Genomic DNA, 23,683 nt, shown 5'->3' with positions numbered 1-23,683 from the left:
GATCATGTAAAGGATTGTATTACAGCAGTTAGGATATTGATCATGTAAAGGATTGTATTACAGTGGATATTGATCATGTAAAGGATTGTATTACAGCGGATATTGATCATGTAAAGGATTGTATTACAGCGGATATTGATCATGTAAAGGATTGTATTACAGCAGTTAGGATATTGATCATGTAAAGGATTGTATTACAGCAGTTAGGATATTGATCATGTAAAGGATTGTATTACAGCAGTTAGGATATTGATCATGTAGAGGATTGTATTACAGCAGTTAGGATATTGATCATGTAGAGGATTGTATTACAGCAGTTAGGATATTGATCATGTAGAGGATTGTATTACAGCAGTTAGGATATTGATCATGTAGAGGATTGTATTACAGCAGTTAGGATATTGATCATGTAAAGGATTGTATTACAGCAGTTAGGATATTGATCATGTAAAGGATTGTATTACAGCAGTTAGGATATTGATCATGTAAAGGATTGTATTACAACAGTTAGGATATTGATCATGTAGAGGATTGTATTACAGCAGTTAGGATATTGATCATGTAAAGGATTGTATTACAGCGGATATTGATCATGTAAAGGATTGTATTACAGCAGTTAGGATATTGATCATGTAAAGGATTGTATTACAGCGGATATTGATCATGTAAAGGATTGTATTACAGCAGTTAGGATATTGATCATGTAAAGGATTGTATTACAGCAGTTAGGATATTGATCATGTAAAGGATTGTATTACAGCGGATATTGATCATGTAAAGGATTGTATTACAGCAGTTAGGATATTGATCATGTAAAGGATTGTATTACAGCAGTTAGGATATTGATCATGTAGAGGATTGTATTACAGCGGATATTGATCATGTAAAGGATTGTATTACAGCGGATATTGATCATGTAGAGGATTGTATTAGAGGTTAAAGTACAGCGTGTCAATGTTAGAAAATAAACCACATGTTTTGTACCGTTTCAGATTTTATTTCAACAGTCAACATACATCTACTGCTCATCAGCTTCATCCAAATGTCCACATTGTCTGTTGTAAAACTAGCTATATTCTGACACAGCAACACAACCCCATAACAGACCTAATATCTCTCACACACCCAGACCTGACCTCTGACCTGAGACCAGTGGTCCTGACCCAGACCTGACCTCTGACCTGAGACCAGTGGTCCTGACCCAGACCTGACCCCTGACCTGAGACCAGTGGTCCTGACCCAGACCTGACCCCTGACCTGAGACCAGTGGTCCTGACCCAGACCTGACCCCTGACCTGAGACCAGTGGTCCTGACCCAGACCTGACCTCTGACCTGAGACCAGTGGTCCTGACCCCTGACCTGAGACCAGTGGTCCTGACCCAGACCTGACCCCTGACCTGAGACCAGTGGTCCTGACCCAGACCTGACCCCTGACCTGAGACCAGTGGTCCTGACCCAGACCTGACCCCTGACCTGAGACCAGTGGTCCTGACCCAGACCTGACCTCTGACCTGAGACCAGTGGTCCTGACCCAGACCTGACCCCTGACCTGAGACCAGTGGTCCTGACCCCTGACCTGAGACCAGTGGTCCTGACCCAGACCTGACCCCTGACCTGAGACCAGTGGTCCTGACCCAGACCTGACCCCTGACCTGAGACCAGTGGTCCTGACCCAGACCTGACCTCTGACCTGAGACCAGTGGTCCTGACCCAGACCTGACCCCTGACCTGAGACCAGTGGTCCTGACCCAGACCTGACCCCTGACCTGAGACCAGTGGTCCTGACCCAGACCTGACCTCTGACCTGAGACCAGTGGTCCTGACCCAGACCTGACCTCTGACCTGAGACCAGTGGTCCCATCCCTGACTTTAGTCCACATTGTCTGTTGTAAAACTAGCTATATTCTGACACAGCAACACAACCCCATAACAGACCTACCATCTCTCACACACGTCCACACACTGAGGTAGCTGAACAGACGTCTCAGGTCAGGGCTCAGGTCTGGGATGGGACCACTGGTCTCAGGTCAGAGTTCAGGTCCACTGGTCTCAGGTCAGAGTTCAGGTCCACTGGTCTCAGGTCAGAGTTCAGGTCCACTGGTCTCAGGTCAGAGTTCAGGTCCACTGGTCTCAGGTCTGGGATGGGATCACTGGTCTGAGGTCAGGGTTCAGGTCAGGGTTCAGGACCACTGGTCTCAGGTCAGGGTTCAGGACCACTGGTCTCAGGTCAGGGTTCAGGTCCACTGGTCTCAGGTCAGGGGTCAGGACCACTGGTCTCAGGTCAGGGTTCAGGACCACTGGTCTCAGGTCAGAGTTCAGGACCACTGGTCTCAGGTCAGGGTTCAGGTCATTACATCATTCCTTTACCACAGGTATCCACAGGTATCAGTCATTACATCATTCCTTTACCACAGGTATCCACAGGTATCAGTCATTACATCATTCCTTTACCACAGGTATCAGTCATTACATCATTCCTTTACCACAGGTATCAGTCATTACATCATTCCTTTACCACAGGTATCAATCATTACATCATTCCTTTACCACAGGTATCAATCATTACATCATTCCTTTACCACAGGTATCAGTCATTACATCATTCCTTTACCACAGGTATCAATCATTACATAATTCCTTTACCACAGGTATCAGTCATTACATCATTCCTTTACCACAGGTATCAGTCATTACATCATTCCTTTACCACAGGTATCAGTCATTACATCATTCCTTTACCACAGGTATCAGTCATTACATCATTCCTTTACCACAGGTATCAATCATTACATCATTCCTTTACCACAGGTATCAGTCATTACATCATTCCTTTATCACAGGTATCAATCATTACATAATTCCTTTATCACAGGTATCAGTCATTACATCATTCCTTTACCACAGGTATCAATCATTACATAATTCCTTTATCACAGGTATCAGTCATTACATCATTCCTTTACCACAGGTATCAGTCATTACATCATTCCTTTACCACAGGTATCAGTCATTACATCATTCCTTTACCACAGGTATCAATCATTACATCATTCCTTTACCACAGGTATCAGTCATTACATCATTCCTTTACCACAGGTATCAGTCATTACATCATTCCTTTACCACATGTATCAGTCATTACATCATTCCTTTACCACAGGTATCAGTCATTACATCATTCCTTTACCACAGGTATCAGTCATTACATCATTCCTTTACCACACCATATCAGACAAAACCCACAACCACACCGTTCGTTAATAATATTTAATGTTTAGCGCTTTAATCCAAAGTGATTTACAGTCATGCGTGCATACATTTTACGTCTGGGTGGCCCTGGGAATCGAACCTACAACCCTTGGGTACAAGCGCCATGCTCTACCAACTGAGCTGTTCGGGAGCTGTTCGGGAGCTGTTCGGGAGCTGTTCGGGAACTGTTCGGGAGCTGTTCGGGAGCTGTTCGGGAACTGTTCGGGAACTGTTCGGGAGCTGTTCGGGAGCTGTTCGGGAGCTGTTCGGAACTGTTCGGGAGCTGTTCGGGAGCTGTTCGGGAGCTGTTCGGGAACTGTTCGGGAGCTGTTCGGGAGCTGTTCGGGAGCTGTTCGGGAGCTGTTCTGGAGCTGTTCTGGAACTGTTCGGGAACTGTTCGGGAGCTGTTCGGGAGCTGTTCTGGAGCTGTTCGGGAACTGTTCGGTTGTTCAAGCATCTTTTCTTGCTGCTCAAATAAGACCTGAGATTTGAATTGTCAATCAGAAGAAGACAGAGGAACAGGAGAAGCCTCTAATTTGGATGTGTGAGGTATTGGATGATTTGACACAGGGATATCAAGGATCTCTGGTCTCGTTCTTCATAACGCTTCATAAAGACTTCTTAAGGCTTCATAAAGGCTTCATAAAGACTTCTTAAGGCTCATAAAGACTTCATAAGGCTTCATAAAGACTTCATAACGCTTCATAAAGACTTCTTAAGGCTTCATAAAGACTTCATAATGCTTCACAAAGACTTCTTAAGGCTTCATAAAGACTTCTTAAGGCTTCATAAAGACTTCTTAAGGCTTCATAAAGACTTCTTAAGGCTTCATAAAGACTTCTTAAGGCTTCATAAAGACTTCTTAAGGCTTCATAAAGACGTCTTAAGGCTTCATAAAGACTTCATAATGCTTCATAAAGACTTCATAAGGCTTCATAAAGACTTCATAAGACTTCATAAAGAATTCTTAAAGCTTCATAAAGAATTCTTAAGGCTCATAAAGACTTCATAAGGCTTCATAAAGACTTCATAAGGCTCATAAAGACTTCTTAAGGCTTCATAAAGACTTCATAAGACTCATAAAGACTTCATAACGCTTCATAAAGACTTCATAAGGCTCATAAAGACTTCATAAGGCTTCATAAAGACTTCATAACGCTTCATAAAGACTTCATAAGGCTCATAAAGACTTCTTAAGGCTTCATAAAGACTTCTTAAGGCTCATAAAGACTTCATAAGGCTTCATAAAGACTTCTCAAGGCTCATAAAGACTTCATAAGGCTTCATAAAGACTTCTCAAGGCTCATAAAGACTTCATAAGGCTTCATAAAGACTTCATAAGGCTCATAAAGACTTCATAACGCTTCATAAAGACTTCATAAGGCTTCATAAAAGCTCCATGTATCCAACGCCAGGCAGACATCTACTGCTGTTGACGACGATCATCAACAATCAGAAATAAATGAAACAAAAGACTCAGTTTGTCTCAGTCCTCTCAGAGTTCACCTCTTCATTACATTCATCATCATCACACAGCTGCTTTCTGCTTCCAGGTCAAAGTTCAAACTACATTAATGCCAACTGTCGCGACACAAGTACACATAGAGCCGCTTAGATCAGTTCAAGGTTCAAGTCCCTAGTGGGATAATAAGACGGGTGCAGAACAAGTCTTTCCCCTCAACACGGGTCTGATCTGGGGATGTTATACTCCCTAGAACGGACGTCTCCATTCAAATCAACGATTCCGTAATGGGTGCGGACTGGAGGCCATATTGAACGTCCCTCTCAGGACACCTCTATGAGCTCCATGCTTCCTGAGAAGCTGCTGTGACTCCCCATCTCTTCCCTGGATCTCGTCTCCCTTCCTCCTCTCATCCTGTCTCCCAGTTCCATCTGACAGCTCCATCTCTTCAGCTGTTTCTCCAAGGTGCTCTCCTCGTGCCAGCTCCTCCGCGAGTCCCCGCGGTCGCCGTTCCTCTGCCGCCCGCGCCGCCGCACCTCCTCCAACCCCTGACTCACGCTGTACGCCGCTACGCTGCCACCCCCGAGAATGTTGGCCCCGCCTCCTAAGATGGCGGAGGTGGAGTAGAAGCGGTGCGACTCGGAGAGGTACCATCCCCCCGACGACACAGTGACGGGACCCAATAGGATGTCGGAGTGCCAGCCCTTCAGGGCGGAGCCTAGGTTAGGGGCGGGCTTGGACAGGTGCTGCTGGGAACGTGATAGGCCGAACAGGAAGCCGGTGGTGTGAGGAGTGTGGTTAGGGGTGGGGTTAGAGCTCTCCTCCATACTGCCGCTACGGTGGAGCGGCTGGGAACAGGAGAGGGGCGGCGGAGGAGGCGTAGCCTGGCTGGGCTGCTTCATGCTGGGCTGGTTGGAGGTGGTCATACTGGTAGTGGTGCTGCTCGTGGTGGAGACTACAGGAGCAGCAGACGTAGCAGCAGGGTCTGCGGGACCGTCGTCCTGCTCCTTGTCAGGGCTCGGCTCCGGTGTAGACTGCTCCGACATCTCCTTCACGGGAGAGAACTGACACGGTTTCCCAGCAGGCTCCTTGAAGCTCCCGGATGGATTATAATACTCCTGGGCTCCGGGGTGGGATGTAGGGTGGGGGTACGGCCTCACGGGGGCGCTGCTGCTGCCTCCTGTCTCCCCGTACGACTTGATGTCCAGAGAGAAGGACCTTTTCAGCCGGGCAGCGCTGTCCTCCGTCCCCTGGTCCAGCTGGAGCCCCTGGAGAGCCTGGGCCAGGAGCCTCTCCTCTGGAGGCCAGGGGGTCAGGACACACGGCAGGGTCAGGGGCTCCAGCAGGGCCAGGGCAGGGTCTGGCAGGCTGGGGGTAGGGTTAGGGGGGTCCTGCTCTAGTGGGGGGTGGAGGAGGGGACAGGGTTTGACCCCGATGGTCTCTCTGATCTCCGACCTTCCAGGAGTCTTGATCTTCTTCTCAAAGTCCAGCAGCTGACCCAGGAAGTTGAAGTTAGGAGAGATGGTGGGCCTCTTCTCCTTCACGAACCTTTGAGAGGAAAGACAGAAACATACAGGACATCAGTAGTGATGCTGTAACACATCGGGTTGTTCCAGAGTTGGGAAAACCTAGAGGGTCAAGGGTCAAGACAGGAGTCATTTCTAACGGTGTAACACAGGACATCAGCAGAGATGCTGCTGAGGCAACCATCACTAGAGCCCCTCACAGTGCTACCATCACTAGAGCTCCTCACAGTGCTACCATCACTAGAGCCCCTCACAGTGCTACCATCACTAGAGCTCCTCACAGTGCTACCATCACTAGAGCCCCTCACAGTGCTACCATCACTAGAGCCCCTCACAGTGCTACCATCACTAGAGCTCCTCACAGTGCTACCATCACTAGAGCCCCTCACAGTGCTACCATCACTAGAGCCCCTCACAGTGCTACCATCACTAGAGCCCCTCACAGTGCTACCATCACTAGAGCTCCTCACAGTGCTACCATCACTAGAGCTCCTCACAGTGCTACCATCACTAGAGCCCCTCACAGTGCTACCATCACTAGAGCCCCTCACAGTGCTACCATCACTAGAGCCCCTCACAGTGCTACCATCACTAGAGCCCCTCACAGTGCTACCATCACTAGAGCCCCTCACAGTGCTACCATCACTAGAGCCCCTCACAGTGCTACCATCACTAGAGCCCCTCACAGTGCTACCATCACTAGAGCCCCTCACAGTGCTACCATCACTAGAGCCCCTCACAGTGCTACCATCACTAGAGCCCCTCACAGTGCAACCATCACTAGAGCTCCTCACAGTGCTACCATCACTAGAGCTCCTCACAGTGCTACCATCACTAGAGCTCCTCACAGTGCTACCATCACTAGAGCACCTCACAGTGCTACCATCACTAGAGCCCCTCACAGTGCTACCATCACTAGAGCCCCTCACAGTGCTACCATCACTAGAGCCCCTCACAGTGCTACCATCACTAGAGCCCCTCACAGTGCTACCATCACTAGAGCCCCTCACAGTGCACTGTGTTCATTCAGGATGACGAGATGGGCCTTTCATGGGGTCATGTGACACACAGCGTTGTTTAGATCAGGGGTCATGTGACACACAGCGTTGTTTAGATCAGGGGTCATGTGACACACAGCGTTGTTTAAATCAGGGGTCATGTGACACACAGCGTTGTTTAGATCAGGGGTCATGTGACACACAGCGTTGTTTAGATCAGGGGTCATGTGACACACAGCGTTGTTTAAATCAGGGGTCATGTGACACACATTAAGACAGACAGGAAGAGGGGGTTTCCTGTTAGTTACGGAGAACATGGAGGGGGTTTCCTGTTAGTTACGGAGAACATAGAGGGGGTTTCCTGTTAGTTACGGAGAACATAGAGGGGGTTTCCTGTTAGTTACGGAGAACATGGAGGGGGTTTCCTGTTAGTTACGGAGAACATGGAGGGGGTTTCCTGTTAGTTACGGAGAGCATGGAGGGGGTTTCCTGTTAGTTACGGAGAACATGGAGGGGGTTTCCTGTTAGTTACGGAGAACATGGAGGGGGTTTCCTGTTAGTTACGGAGAACATGGAGGGGGTTTCCTGTTAGTTACGGAGAACATAGAGGGGGTTTCCTGTTAGTTACGGAGAACATGGAGGGGGTTTCCTGTTAGTTACGGAGAACATGGAGGGGGTTTCCTGTTAGTTACGGAGAACATGGAGGGGGTTTCCTGTTAGTTACGGAGAACATGGAGGGGGTTTCCTGTTAGTTACGGAGAACATGGAGGGGGTTTCCTGTTAGTTACGGAGAACATGGAGGGGGTTTCCTGTTAGTTACGGAGAACATGGAGGGGGTTTTCTCTTAGTTACGGAGAACATGGAGGGGGTTTCCTGTTAGTTACGGAGAACATGGAGGGGGTTTCCTGTTAGTTACGGAGAACATGGAGGGGGTTTCCTGTTAGTTACGGAGAACATGGAGGGGGTTTCCTGTTAGTTACGGAGAACATGGAGGGGGTTTCCTGTTAGTTACGGAGAACATAGAGGGGGTGGTTGATTAGTGGTCAAGTCCATAAGCAGGAAGATGACTTGTACATCTGGAGCATAACGGAAGGGTTTGACTTATCGTGGTCCTACGGGGTTTCATTCATCTGGAGCATAACGGAAGGGTTTGACTTATCGTGGTCCTACGGGGTTCATTCATCTGGAGCATAACGGAAGGGTTTGACTTATCGTGGTCCTACGGGGTTTCATTCATCTGGAGCATAACGGAAGGGTTTGACTTATCGTGGTCCTACGGGGTTCATTCATCTGGAGCATAACGGAAGGGTTTGACTTATCGTGGTCCTACGGGGTTTCATTCATCTGGAGCATAACGGAAGGGTTTGACTTATCGTGGTCCTACGGGGTTCATTCATCTGGAGCATAACGGAAGGGTTTGACTTATCGTGGTCCTACGGGGTTTCATTCATCTGGAGCATAACGGAAGGGTTTGACTTATCGTGGTCCTACGAGTTTCATTCATCTGGAGCATAACGGAAGGGTTTGACTTATCGTGGTCCTACGGGGTTCATTCATCTGGAGCATAACGGAAGGGTTTGACTTATCGTGGTCCTACGAGTTTCATTCATCTGGAGCATAACGGACGGGTTTGACTTATCGTGGTCCTACGAGTTTCATTCATCTGGAGCATAACGGAAGGGTTTGACTTATCGTGGTCCTACGAGTTTCATTCATCTGGAGCATAACGGAAGGGTTTGACTTATCGTGGTCCTACGAGTTTCATTCATCTGGAGCATAACGGAAGGGTTTGACTTATCGTGGTCCTACGAGTTTCATTCATCTGGAGCATAACGGAAGGGTTTGACTTATCGTGGTCCTACGGGGTTCATTCATCTGGAGCATAACGGAAGGGTTTGACTTATCGTGGTCCTACGAGTTTCATTCATCTGGAGCATAACGGAAGGGTTTGACTTATCGTGGTCCTACGGGGTTCATTCATCTGGAGCATAACGGAAGGTTTTGACTTATCGTGGTCCTACGGGGTTTCATTCATCTCACCTGTAAGCTTCGTCTAGTGACATGTCCATCCTCGTCATGATGTAAGCGATAGCGATGGTTGCCGAGCGGGAGATACCAGCCAGACAGTGGACCAGCACACAGGCGTCGGAGGCTTTGGCCTTCTCTATGAACTCTACCGATCTGTCCAACCAGGGGAGGATCTTCTCACAGAAGCTGTCGTTGACAGGGACTCGCAGGAAGTGAGACTCAGCGATGTAGTCTGGTTTGGGACATGTGTTACTGGCATTCAGGACGTACGCTATCTCATTCTGCTGCATCACTTCCTGTAGAGGAGGGAGGAATACAGCTGGTTAGAATGCTTTACACACATCACTTCCTGCAGAGGAGGGAGGAATACAGCTGGTTAGAATGCTTTACACACATCACTTCCTGTAGAGGAGGGAGGAATACAGCTGGTTAGAATGCTATAATATATAGTAATATATAAACTAGATATCCTATACTATATAGTAATATATAAACTAGATATCCTATAATATATAGTAATATATAAACTAGATATCCTATAATATATAGTAATATATAAACTAGATATCCTATAATATATAGTAATATATAAACTAGATATCCTATAATATATAGTAATATATAAACTAGATATCCTATAATATATAGTAATATAAAAACTAGATATCCTATAATATATAGTAATATATAAACTAGATATCCTATAATATATAGTAATATAAAAACTAGATATCCTATAATATATAGTAATATATAAACTAGATATCCTATAATATATAGTAATATATAAACTAGATATCCTATAATATATCTCATACCATGTTGAGTACGTCTCTCTGACAGCCCAGGTAAAGGTGAGGCAGGATACGTGTTGGCCCAGAGGTGTTGAGGGGCAGGCAGGGCTGAGAGAGGCAGGTGGGGACCAGGCAGGACGCGGCCAAAAGAGCCTTACCTTCACACAGACCTGGAAACAGCTGGGAAAATGCTGAGAAACCACCTGAAGACACACAGAAACTTCCCAATCAAATAAAGGAAGACAGAGGTTACTGTATTAGAGACACTAGAGGTTACTGTATTAGAGATACTAGAGGTTACTGTATTAGAGATCACACTAGAGGTTACTGTATTAGAGATACTAGAGGTTACTGTATTAGAGATACTAGAGGTTACTGTATTAGAGATACTAGAGGCTACTGTATTAGAGACACTAGAGGTTACTGTATTAGAGATACTAGAGGTTACTGTATTAGAGATCACACTAGAGGTTACTGTATTAGAGACACTAGAGGTTACTGTATTAGAGACACTAGAGGTTACTGTATTAGAGACACTAGAGGTTACTGTATTAGAGATACTAGAGGTTACTGTATTAGAGACACTAGAGGTTACTGTATTAGAGATACTAGAGGTTACTGTATTAGAGACACAAGAGGATACTGTATTAGAGACACTAGAGGTTACTGTATTAGAGACACTAGAGGTTACTGTATTAGAGACACTAGAGGTTACTGTATTAGAGATACTAGAGGTTACTGTATTAGAGATACTAGAGGTTACTCTATTAGAGACACTAGAGGTTACTGTATTGAGGCATAGAGGTTACTGTATTAGAGACACTAGTGGTTACTGTATTAGAGACACTAGAGGTTACTGTATTAGAGATACTAGAGGTTACTCTATTAGAGACACTAGAGGTTACTGTATTGAGACATAGAGGTTACTGTATTAGAGACACTAGTGGTTACTGTATTAGAGACACTAGAGGTTACTGTATTAGAGACACTAGAGGTTACTGTATTAGAGATACTAGAGGTTACTGTATTAGAGATACTAGAGGTTACTGTATTAGAGATACTAGAGGTTACTGTATTAGAGATACTAGAGGTTACTGTATTAGAGATACTAGAGGTTACTGTATTAGAGATACTAGAGGTTACTTTATTAGAGACACTAGAGGTTACTGTATTAGAGACATAGAGGTTACTGTATTAGAGACACTAGAGGTTACTGTATTAGAGATACTAGAGGTTACTGTATTAGAGATACTAGAGGTTACTGTATTAGAGGCACTAGAGGTTACTGTATTAGAGACACTAGAGGTTACTGTATTAGAGACACTAGAGGTTACTGTATTAGAGGTACTAGAGGTTACTGTATTAGAGATACTAGAGGTTACTGTATTAGAGATCACACTAGAGGTTACTGTACTAGAGATACTAGAGGTTACTGTATTAGAGATACTAGAGGTTACTATATTAGAGGCACTAGAGGTTACTGTATTAGAGACACTAGAGGTTACTGTATTAGAGATACTAGAGGTTACTATATTAGAGACACTAGAGGTTACTGTATTAGATATACTAGAAGTTACTGTATTAGAGACACTAGAGGTTACTGTATTAGAGACACTAGAGGTTACTGTATTAGATATACTAGAAGTTACTGTATTAGAGACACTAGAGGTTACTCTATTAGATATACTAGAGGTTACTCTATTAGAGACACTAGAGGTTACTCTATTAGAGACACTAGAGGTTACTGTATTAGAGATACTAGAGGTTACTGTATTAGAGATACTAGAGGTTACTGTATTAGAGACACTAGAGGTTACTGTATTAGAGACACTAGAGGTTACTGTATTAGAGATACTAGAGTTTACTGTATTAGAGATACTAGAGGTTACCGTATTAGAGATACTAGAGGTTACCGTATTAGAGACACTAGAGGTTACTGTATTAGAGACACCGGAGGTTACTGTATTAGAGATACTAGAGGTTACTGTATTAGAGATACTAGAGGTTACTGTATTAGAGACACTAGAGGTTACTGTATTAGATATACTAGAAGTTACTGTATTAGAGACACTAGAGGTTACTGTATTAGAGACACTAGAGGTTACTCTATTAGAGACACTAGAGGTTACTCTATTAGAGACACTAGAGGTTACTGTATTAGAGATACTAGAGGTTACTGTATTAGAGACACTAGAGGTTACTGTATTAGATATACTAGAATTTACTGTATTAGAGACACTAGAGGTTACTGTATTAGAGACACTAGAGGTTACTGTATTAGAGATACTAGAGGTTACTGTATTAGAGATACTAGAGGTTACTGTATTAGAGACACTAGAGGTTACTGTATTAGATATACTAGAAGTTACTGTATTAGAGACACTAGAGGTTACTGTATTAGAGACACTAGAGGTTACTCTATTAGAGACACTAGAGGTTACTCTATTAGAGATACTAGAGGTTACTGTTTTAGAGATACTAGAGGTTACTGTATTAGAGACACCGGAGGTTACTGTATTAGAGATACTAGAGGTTACTGTATTAGAGACACTAGAGGTTACTGTATTAGAGATACTAGAGGTTACTGTATTAGAGATACTAGAGGTTACTGTATTAGAGATACTAGAGGTTACTGTATTAGAGACACTAGAGGTTACTGTATTAGAGACACTAGAGGTTACTGTATTAGAGATACTAGAGGTTACTGTATTAGAGACACTAGAGGTTACTGTATTAGAGATACTAGAGGTTACTGTATTAGAGATACTAGAGGTTACTGTATTAGAGACACAAGAGGTTACTGTATTAGAGACACTAGAGGTTACTGTATTAGAGATCACACTAGAGGTTACTGTATTAGAGACACTAGAGATTACTGTATTAGAGATACTAGAGGTTACTGTATTAGAGATACTAGAGGTTACTGTATTAGAGACACTAGAGGTTACTGTATTAGATATACTAGAAGTTACTGTATTAGAGACACTAGAGGTTACTGTATTAGAGACACTAGAGGTTACTGTATTAGAGACACTAGAGGTTACTCTATTAGAGACACTAGAGGTTACTCTATTAGAGACACTAGAGGTTACTGTATTAGAGATACTAGAGGTTACTGTATTAGAGACACTAGAGGTTACTGTATTAGATATACTAGAAGTTACTGTATTAGAGACACTAGAGGTTACTGTATTAGAGACACTAGAGGTTACTGTATTAGAGATACTAGAGGTTACTGTATTAGAGATACTAGAGGTTACTGTATTAGAGACACTAGAGGTTACTGTATTAGATATACTAGAAGTTACTGTATTAGAGACACTAGAGGTTACTGTATTAGAGACACTAGAGGTTACTCTATTAGAGACACTAGAGGTTACTCTATGAGAGATACTAGAGGTTACTGTTTTAGAGATCACACTAGAGGTTACTGTATTAGAGACACTAGAGATTACTGTATTAGAGATACTAGAGGTTACTGTATTAGAGATACTAGAGGTTACTGTATTAGAGATCACACTAGAGGTTACTGTATTAGAGATCACACTAGAGGTTACTGTATTAGAGACACTAGAGATTACTGTATTAGAGATACTAGAGGTTACTGTATTAGAGATACTAGAGGTTACTGTATTAGAGACACTAGAGGTTACTGTATTAGATATACTAGAAGTTACTGTATTAGAGACACTAGAGGTTACTGTATTAGAGACACTAGAGGTTACTCTATTAGAGACACTAGAGGTTACTCTATTAGAGACACTAGAGGTTACTGTATTAGAGATACTAGAGGTTACTGTATTAGAGATACTAGAGGTTACTGTATTAGAGACACTAGAGGTTACTGTATTAGACACACTAGAGGTTACTGTATTAGAGACACTAGAGGTTACTGTATTAGAGATACTAGAGGTTACTGTATTAGAGACACTAGAGGTTACTCTATTAGAGACACTAGAGGTTACTGTATTAGAGACACTAGAGGTTACTGTATTAGAGACACTAGAGGTTACTGTATTAGAGACACTAGAGGTTACTGTATTAGAGACACTAGTGGTTACTGTATTAGACACACTAGAGGTTACTGTATTAGAGATACTAGAGGTTACTGTATTAGAGATACTAGAGGTTACTGTATTAGAGACACTAGAGGTTACTATATTAGAGATACTAGAGGTTACTGTATTAGAGACACTAGAGGTTACTGTATTAGAGATACTAGAGGTTACTGTATTAGAGATACTAGAGGTTACTGTAATAGAGACACTAGAGGTTACTGTATTAGAGACACTAGGGGTTACTGTATTAGAGATAATAGAGGTTACTGTATTAGAGACACTAGAGGTTACTGTATTAGAGATACTAGAGGTTACTGTATTAGAGATACTAGAGGTTACTGTATTAGAGACACAAGAGGTTACTGTATTAGAGACACTAGAGGTTACTGTATTAGAGATCACACTAGAGGTTACTGTATTAGAGACACTAGAGGTTACTGTATTAGAGATACTAGAGGTTACTGTATTAGAGATACTAGAGGTTACTGTATTAGAGACACTAGAGGTTACTGTATTAGAGACACTAGAGGTTACTGTATTAGAGACACTAGAGGTTACTGTATTAGAGATACTAGAGGTTACTGTATTAGAGACATTAGAGGTTACTGTATTAGAGACACTAGAGGTTACTGTATTAGAGATACTAGAGGTTACTGTATTAGAGACATTAGAGGTTACTGTATTAGAGACACTAGAGGTTACTGTATTAGAGATACTAGAGGTTACTGTATTAGATCACACTAGAGGTTACTGTATTAGAGACACTAGAGGTTACTGTATTAGAGACACTAGAGGTTACTGTATTAGAGACACTAGAGGTTACTGTATTAGAGACACTAGAGGTTACTGTATTAGAGATACTAGAGGTTACTGTATTGAGACATAGAGGTTACTGTATTAGAGACACTAGAGGTTACTGTATTAGAGACACTAGAGGTTACTGTATTAGAGATACTAGAGGTTACTGTATTAGAGACATTAGAGGTTACTGTATTAGAGACACTAGAGGTTACTGTATTAGAGATACTAGAGGTTACTGTATTAGAGACATTAGAGGTTACTGTATTAGAGATACTAGAGGTTACTGTATTAGATCACACTAGAGGTTACTGTATTAGAGACACTAGAGGTTACTGTATTAGAGACACTAGAGGTTACTGTATTAGAGACACTAGAGGTTACTGTATTAGAGACACTAGAGGTTACTGTATTAGAGACACTAGAGGTTACTGTATTAGAGATACTAGAGGTTACTGTATTAGAGACACTAGAGGTTACTGTATTGAGACATAGAGGTTACTGTATTAGAGACACTAGAGGTTACTGTATTAGAGATACTAGAGGTTACTGTATTAGAGACACTAGAGGTTACTGTATTAGAGATACTAGAGGTTACTGTATTAGAGACACTAGAGGTTACTGTATTGAGACATAGAGGTTACTGTATTAGAGACACTAGAGGTTACTGTATTAGAGATACTAGAGGTTACTGTATTAGAGATACTAGAGGTTACTGTATTAGAGACACTAGAGGTTACTGTATTAGAGACACTAGAGGTTACTGTATTAGAGACACTAGAGGTTACTGTATTAGAGATACTAGAGGTTACTGTATTAGAGACACTAGAAGTTACTGTATTAGAGATACTAGAGGTTACTGTATTAGAGACACTAGAGGTTACTGTATTAGAGATACTAGAGGTTACTGTATTAGATCACACTAGAAGTTACTGTATTAGAGACACTAGAGGTTACTGTATTAGAGACACTAGAGGTTACTGTATTAGACACACTAGAGGTTACTGTATTAGAGACACTAGAGGTTACTGTATTAGACACACTAGAGGTTACTGTATTAGAGACACTAGAGGTTACTGTATTAGAGACACTAGAGGTTACTGTATTAGAGATACTAGAGGTTACTGTAATAGAGACACTAGAGGTTACTGTATTAGAGACACTAGGGGTTACTGTATTAGAGATAATAGAGGTTACTGTATTAGAGACACTAGAGGTTACTGTATTAGAGATACTAGAGGTTACTGTATTAGAGATACTAGAGGTTACTGTATTAGAGACACAAGAGGTTACTGTATTAGAGACACTAGAGGTTACTGTATTAGAGATCACACTAGAGGTTACTGTATTAGAGACACTAGAGGTTACTGTATTAGAGATACTAGAGGTTACTGTATTAGAGATACTAGAGGTTACTGTATTAGAGACACTAGAGGTTACTGTATTAGAGACACTAGAGGTTACTGTATTAGAGACACTAGAGGTTACTGTATTAGAGATACTAGAGGTTACTGTATTAGAGACATTAGAGGTTACTGTATTAGAGACACTAGAGGTTACTGTATTAGAGATACTAGAGGTTACTGTATTAGAGACATTAGAGGTTACTGTATTAGAGACACTAGAGGTTACTGTATTAGAGATACTAGAGGTTACTGTATTAGATCACACTAGAGGTTACTGTATTAGAGACACTAGAGGTTACTGTATTAGAGACACTAGAGGTTACTGTATTAGAGACACTAGAGGTTACTGTATTAGAGACACTAGAAGTTACTGTATTAGAGACACTAGAGGTTACTGTATTAGAGATACTAGAGGTTACTGTATTAGAGACACTAGAGGTTACTGTATTGAGACATAGAGGTTACTGTATTAGAGACACTAGAGGTTACTGTATTAGAGATACTAGAGGTTACTGTATTAGAGACACTAGAGGTTACTGTATTAGAGATACTAGAGGTTACTGTATTAGAGACACTAGAGGTTACTGTATTGAGACATAGAGGTTACTGTATTAGAGACACTAGAGGTTACTGTATTAGAGATACTAGAGGTTACTGTATTAGAGATACTAGAGGTTACTGTATTAGAGACACTAGAGGTTACTGTATTAGAGACACTAGAGGTTACTGTATTAGAGACACTAGAGGTTACTGTATTAGAGATACTAGAGGTTACTGTATTAGAGACACTAGAAGTTACTGTATTAGAGACACTAGAAGTTACTGTATTAGAGATACTAGAAGTTACTGTATTAGAGATACTAGAGGTTACTGTATTAGAGATACTAGAGGTTACTGTATTAGATCACACTAGAAGTTACCCAGCAGACTGAATGATAAATGCGTCAAAATTGTAATCTTATATTTTTGGGGGAATTCGGACGAAAACATGGCAACATAGTTGGTGAAAAAAGTCCTTCAGTAACAAACTCTTATCTCACAAAGAAGACTTGCACCATCATAAGGCAATACAAGCAGGCTCTGATATTGTACACTAAATCTGCCTAGCAACAGCAGCCAACCTGAATGGTTGTGGTGTACATTATGATCTAGTGGTGTTTATAGAGGACCAATCAGACCTGCTGAGTTCATTACACAATACTGATACACTGCGTTCTGCACCCAGCGGCACACACACACACACACACACACACACACACACACACACACACACACACACACACACACACACACACACACACACACACACGGAAACACACACACACACACACACACACGGAAACACACACACACACATGGAAACACACACACACACGGAAACACACACACACACACACACACACGGAAACACACACACACACATGGAAACACACACACACACACACACGGAAACACACACACATGGAAACACACACACACACACACACACACACATGGAAACACACACACATGGAAACACACACACATGGAAACACACACACACACACACACACACGGAAACACACACACACACATGGAAACACACACACATGGAAACACACACACATGGAAACACACACACACACACACACACAAGGAAACACACACACACACGGAAACACACACACACACACACACACACACATGGAAAACACACATACACATGGACACACATACACACTCACACACACACACATGGAAACACACACACACTCACTCACACACACACACACACACACACACACACACAGACACCCGCATGCACATGCAAACACTGTCACACTCACACACACACACACACACATCAGCCACCTGCACTAGCCGACCCTCAGACAAGCCCAGTCCTAGTTGCTTGGCAACCCGTGTACCCATGGCTCTCCAGCCTCTCCTTCAGATCTGTTGGTACATGGATCCATCCTAAATGGAACCCTGTTCCCTGCATAGTAAGTGCTGTTGACCAGAGCCCCATGGGCTATATAGGGAATAGGGTGCCATTTAGGACTCAGCCCAGGAGGACTTCATGAGGAAATGTTCTTAAACCTCACAGAAATAACCACATCATGCATCTGTCCTCATATCTCTCCACCTCTCTCCTCATCACTCTGCCTCTCTCCACCTGTATCTACCTCTCCCCTCTCCACCTCTCCTCGTCTCTCCTCGCCTCTCCTCGTCACTCTGCCTCTCCACCTCTCGTCCTCTCTCCTCGTCTCTCCATCTTTCTCCACCTCTCTCCTCCTCTCTCCACCTCTCTCCTCATCACTCTGCATCTACCTCTCCCCTCTCCACCTCTCCTCGTCTCTCCTCGCCTCTCCTCGTCACTCTGCCTCTCCACCTCTCGTCCTCTCTCCTCCTTTCTCCACCTCTCTCCTCCTTTCCTCCTCCTTCTCTCCACCTCTCCTTTCTCATCTCTCCACGTCTCTCCCTCCTCTCTCCTCGTCTCTCCTCTCTCCACCTCTCTCCTCGTCACTCTGCCTCTCCACCTCTCTCTACCTCTCCCCTCCTCTCTCCACCTCTCCTCCGCTCTCCACCTCTCTCCTACGCTCTCCTCCGGTCTCCTCGTCTCTCCACCTCTCTCCTCGTCTCTCCACATCTCTCCTCGTCACTCTGCCTCTCTCCTCCTCTCTCCTCATCACTCTGCCTCTCTCCACCTGTATCTACCTCTCCCCTCTCCACCTCTCCACGTCTCTCCCTCCTCTCTCCTCGTCTCTCCTCTCTCCACCTCTCTCCACCTCTCTCCTCGTCACTCTGCCTCTCCACCTCTCTCTACCTCTCCCCTCCTCTCTCCACCTCTCCTCCGCTCTCTACCTCTCTCCTCCGGTCTCCTCGTCTCTCCTCGTCTCTCCACCTCTCTCCTCGTCTCTCCACCTCTCTCCTTGTCACTCTGCCTCTCCACCTCTCTCTACCTCTCCCCTCCTCTCTCCACCTCTCTCCTCCGGTCTCCTCGTCTCTCCTCGTCTCTCCACCTCTCTCCTCGTCTCTCCACCTCTCTCCTCGTCACTCCACCTCTCTCCTCGTCTCTCCACCTCTCTCCTCGTCTCTCCACCTCTCTCCTCGTCTCTCCACCTCTCTCCTCGTCTCTCCACCTCTCTCCTCGTCTCTCCACCTCTCTCCTCGTCTCTCCACCTCACTCACATTACAACAATACTGATGAACACATCTGATTTATAACATACAGGATGGATGTACAGCTGTGGATTGTATCCAGGGTTAGGAACCATCAGACATTATAACTCATACATATAACATACAGGATGGATGTACAGCTGTGTATTGTAGCCAGGGTTAGGAACCTTCCTCTGTGGGGAATACACAGAGACTCTACAGGAAGTGGAAGCTTAGTGGGTTGAGTGACACACTGGAAGTTCGATCAGTCTCCTTTCAACACGGTCACTTCCCCATAGCAACCGTCAAGCTGCTGGATCAATGTCCACACTGCAACGTACTGTAGCTGTCACGCCCTGGCCATAGAGAGGCTTTTTATTCTCTATGTTGGTTAGGCCAGGGTGTGACGAGGGTGGGCATTCTATGTTTTCTGTTTCTATGTAGTTAGATTCAGTGACATGTGACTGTATTGTTTGTCAGGTCAGAGGGCCAACAGCAGAATAATTAACTTCTCTCCAGGGAGAGTTATAATGTCTGATGGCATGTCATAACCTGATGTTGTTACAGGGAGAGTTATAATGTCTGATGTCATGTTATAACCTGATGTTGTTACAGGGAGAGTTATAATGTCTGATGTCATGTTATAACCTGATGTTGATACAGGGAGAGTTATAATGTCTGATGTCATGTTATAACCTGATGTTGTTACAGGGAGAGTTATCATGTCTCATGGCATGTCATAACCTGAGGTTGTTACAGGGAGAGTTATAATGTCTGATGGCATGTTATAACCTGATGTTGTTACAGGGAGAGTTATAATGTCTGATGGCATGTCATAACCTGATGTTGTTACAGGGAGAGTTATAATGTCTGATGTCATGTTATAACCTGATGTTGTTACAGGGAGAGTTATAATGTCTGATGTCATGTTATAACCTGATGTTGTTACAGGGAGAGTTATAATGTCTGATGTCATGTTATAACCTGATGTTGTTACAGGGAGAGTTATAATGTCTGATGTCATGTTATAACCTGATGTTGTTACAGGGAGAGTTATAATGTCTGATGTCATGTTATAACCTGATGTTGTTACAGGGAGAGTTATAATGTCTGATGTCATGTTATAACCTGATGTTGTTACAGGGAGAGTTATAATGTCTGATGTCATGTTATAACCTGATGTTGTTACAGGGAGAGTTATAATGTCTGATGTCATGTTATAACCTGATGTTGTTACAGGGAGAGTTATAATGTCTGATGTCATGTCATAACCTGAGGTTGTTACAGGGAGAGTTATAATGTCTGATGTCATGTTATAACCTGATGTTGATACAGGGAGAGTTATAATGTCTGATGGCATGTCATAACCTGATGTTGATACAGGGAGAGTTATAATGTCTGATGGCATGTCATAACCTGATGTTGATACAGGGAGAGTTATAATGTCTGATGTCATGTTATAACCTGATGTTGTTACAGGGAGAGTTATAATGTCTGATGGCATGTCATAACCTGATGTTGATACAGGGAGAGTTATAATGTCTGATGGCATGTCATAACCTGATGTTGATACAGGGAGAGTTATAATGTCTGATGTCATGTTATAACCTGATGTTGATACAGGGAGAGTTATAATGTCTGATGGCATGTTATAACCTGATGTTGTTACAGGGAGAGTTATAATGTCTGATGGCATGTCATAACCTGATGTTGATACAGGGAGAGTTATAATGTCTGATGGCATGTCATAACCTGATGTTGATACAGGGAGAGTTATAATGTCTGATGTCATGTCATAACCTGATGTTGTTACAGGGAGAGTTATAATGTCTGATGGCATGTCATAACCTGATGTTGATACAGGGAGAGTTATAATGTCTGATGTCATGTTATAACCTGAGGTTGATACAGGGAGAGTTATAATGTCTGATGTCATGTTATAACCTGATGTTGTTACAGGGAGAGTTATAATGTCTGATGTCATGTCATAACCTGATGTTGATACAGGGAGAGTTATAATGTCTGATGGCATGTCATAACCTGATGTTGATACAGGGAGAGTTATAATGTCTGATGGCATGTCATAACCTGATGTTGTTACAGGGAGAGTTATAATGTCTGATGTCATGTTATAACCTGATGTTGATACAGGGAGAGTTATAATGTCTGATGTCATGTTATAACCTGAGGTTGTTATAATGAGTTATAATGTCTGATGTCATGTCATAACCTGATGTTGATACAGGGAGAGTTAAAATGTCTGATGGCATGTCATAACCTGATGTTGATACAGGGAGAGTTATAATGTCTGATGGCATGTCATAACCTGATGTTGATACAGGGAGAGTTATAATGTCTGATGTCATGTCATAACCTGATGTTGTTACAGGGAGAGTTATAATGTCTGATGGCATGTCATAACCTGATGTTGATACAGGGAGAGTTATAATGTCTGATGGCATGTCATAACCTGATGTTGATACAGGGAGAGTTATAATGTCTGATGGCATGTCATAACCTGATGTTGATACAGGGAGAGTTATAATGTCTGATGGCATGTCATAACCTGATGTTGTTACAGGGAGAGTTATAATGTCTGATGTCATGTTATAACCTGATGTTGATACAGGGAGAGTTATAATGTCTGATGTCATGTTATAACCTGAGGTTGTTATAATGAGTTATAATGTCTGATGTCATGTCATAACCTGATGTTGATACAGGGAGAGTTATAATGTCTGATGGCATGTCATAACCTGATGTTGTTACAGGGAGAGTTATAATGTCTGATGTCATGTTATAACCTGATGTTGTTACAGGGAGAGTTATAATGTCTGATGTCATGTTATAACCTGATGTTGTTACAGGGAGAGTTATAATGTCTGATGTCATGTTATAACCTGATGTTGTTACAGGGAGAGTTATAATGTCTGATGTCATGTTCTAACCTGATGTTGATACAGGGAGAGTTATAATGTCTGATGTCATGTTATAACCTGATGTTGATACAGGGAGAGTTATAATGTCTGATGTCATGTTATAACCTGAGGTTGTTATAATGAGTTATAATGTCTGATGTCATGTTATAACCTGATGTTGATACAGGGAGAGTTATAATGTCTGATGTCATGTTATAACCTGAGGTTGTTATAATGAGTTATAATGTCTGATGTCATGTTATAACCTGATGTTGTTACAGGGAGAGTTATAATGTCTGATGTCATGTTATAACCTGATGTTGATACAGGGAGAGTTATAATGTCTGATGTCATGTTATAACCTGAGGTTGTTATAATGAGTTATAATGTCTGATGTCATGTTATAACCTGATGTTGTTACAGGGAGAGTTATAATGTCTGATGTCATGTTATAACCTGATGTTGTTACAGGGAGAGTTATAATGTCTGATGTCATGTTATAACCTGATGTTGTTACAGGGAGAGTTATAATGTCTGATGTCATGTTATAACCTGATGTTGTTACAGGGAGAGTTATAATGTCTGATGTCATGTTATAACCTGATGTTGTTACAGGGAGAGTTATAATGTCTGATGTCATGTTATAACCTGATGTTGTTACAGGGAGAGTTATAATGTCTGATGTCATGTTATAACCTGATGTTGATACAGGGAGAGTTATAATGTCTGATGTCATGTTATAACCTGAGGTTGTTATAATGAGTTATAATGTCTGATGTCATGTTATAACCTGATGTTGTTACAGGGGGAGTTATAATGTCTGATGTCATGTTATAACCTGATGTTGTTACAGGGAGAGTTATAATGTCTGATAAAGTCTAATGTTACAGGTGTTGGCTCTTAATTTGAAGGGAAGTCCCATCCTGATGACATCATCATAGAAACAGGAACCATATCTGAAACGAAACAACTTCCTAACTGACGTTTGAGACAATGAGACAGGGACCACAGAAAGCGGATCGAAAGGTACTTTTAAATGTCATCTGGGACTCTTTAAGTCTGACAGCCGTGGACAACTTATCTGCTGTACACATCCTCATTCACGTCCTCATTTAACTCATTCACGTCCTCATTTAACCCATTCACGTCCTCATTAACCCATTCACGTCCTCATTTAACCCATTCACGTCCTCATTTAACCCATTCACGTCCTCATTTAACCCCTTCACGTCCTCATTTAACTCATTCACGTCCTCATTTAACCCATTCACGTCCTCATTAACCCATTCACGTCCTCATTTAAC

General features: G+C 42.6%; 1 protein-coding gene across 10 annotated transcripts in view; it reads right to left on the bottom strand.

Annotated features, from left to right (window-relative positions):
* Positions 1 to 976: 976 nt before the first annotated feature.
* Positions 977 to 23,683, bottom strand: part of dusp16 (dual specificity phosphatase 16) — an 89,456-nt gene continuing 66,749 nt past the window's right edge. The window contains exons 4-9 of one of the 10 annotated variants that reach the window (XR_008756864.1): positions 10,083 to 10,261; positions 9,277 to 9,560; positions 1,844 to 6,260; positions 1,712 to 1,729; positions 1,598 to 1,615; positions 977 to 1,550 (exon numbers count right to left, since the gene is read on the bottom strand). Coding sequence is in view for 1 of the 10 variants with exons in the window: in XM_055905538.1 (XP_055761513.1) it covers positions 5,036 to 6,260; positions 9,277 to 9,560; positions 10,083 to 10,261 (1,688 nt within the window). In the remaining 9 variants the exon portion in view is untranslated. Of the gene's footprint in view, positions 6,261 to 9,276; positions 9,561 to 10,082; positions 10,262 to 23,683 lie in introns of all 10 variants that reach the window. The other 9 variants (XR_008756863.1, XR_008756862.1, XR_008756857.1 and 6 more) reach the window with 9 other exon arrangements.

This window comes from Salvelinus fontinalis, chromosome 39 (assembly GCF_029448725.1).
Source record: "Salvelinus fontinalis isolate EN_2023a chromosome 39, ASM2944872v1, whole genome shotgun sequence".
NCBI lineage: Eukaryota > Metazoa > Chordata > Actinopteri > Salmoniformes > Salmonidae > Salvelinus > Salvelinus fontinalis.
Note: the sequence above shows the minus strand (reverse complement) of the source record. Positions and strands in the feature narration are given on the sequence as shown.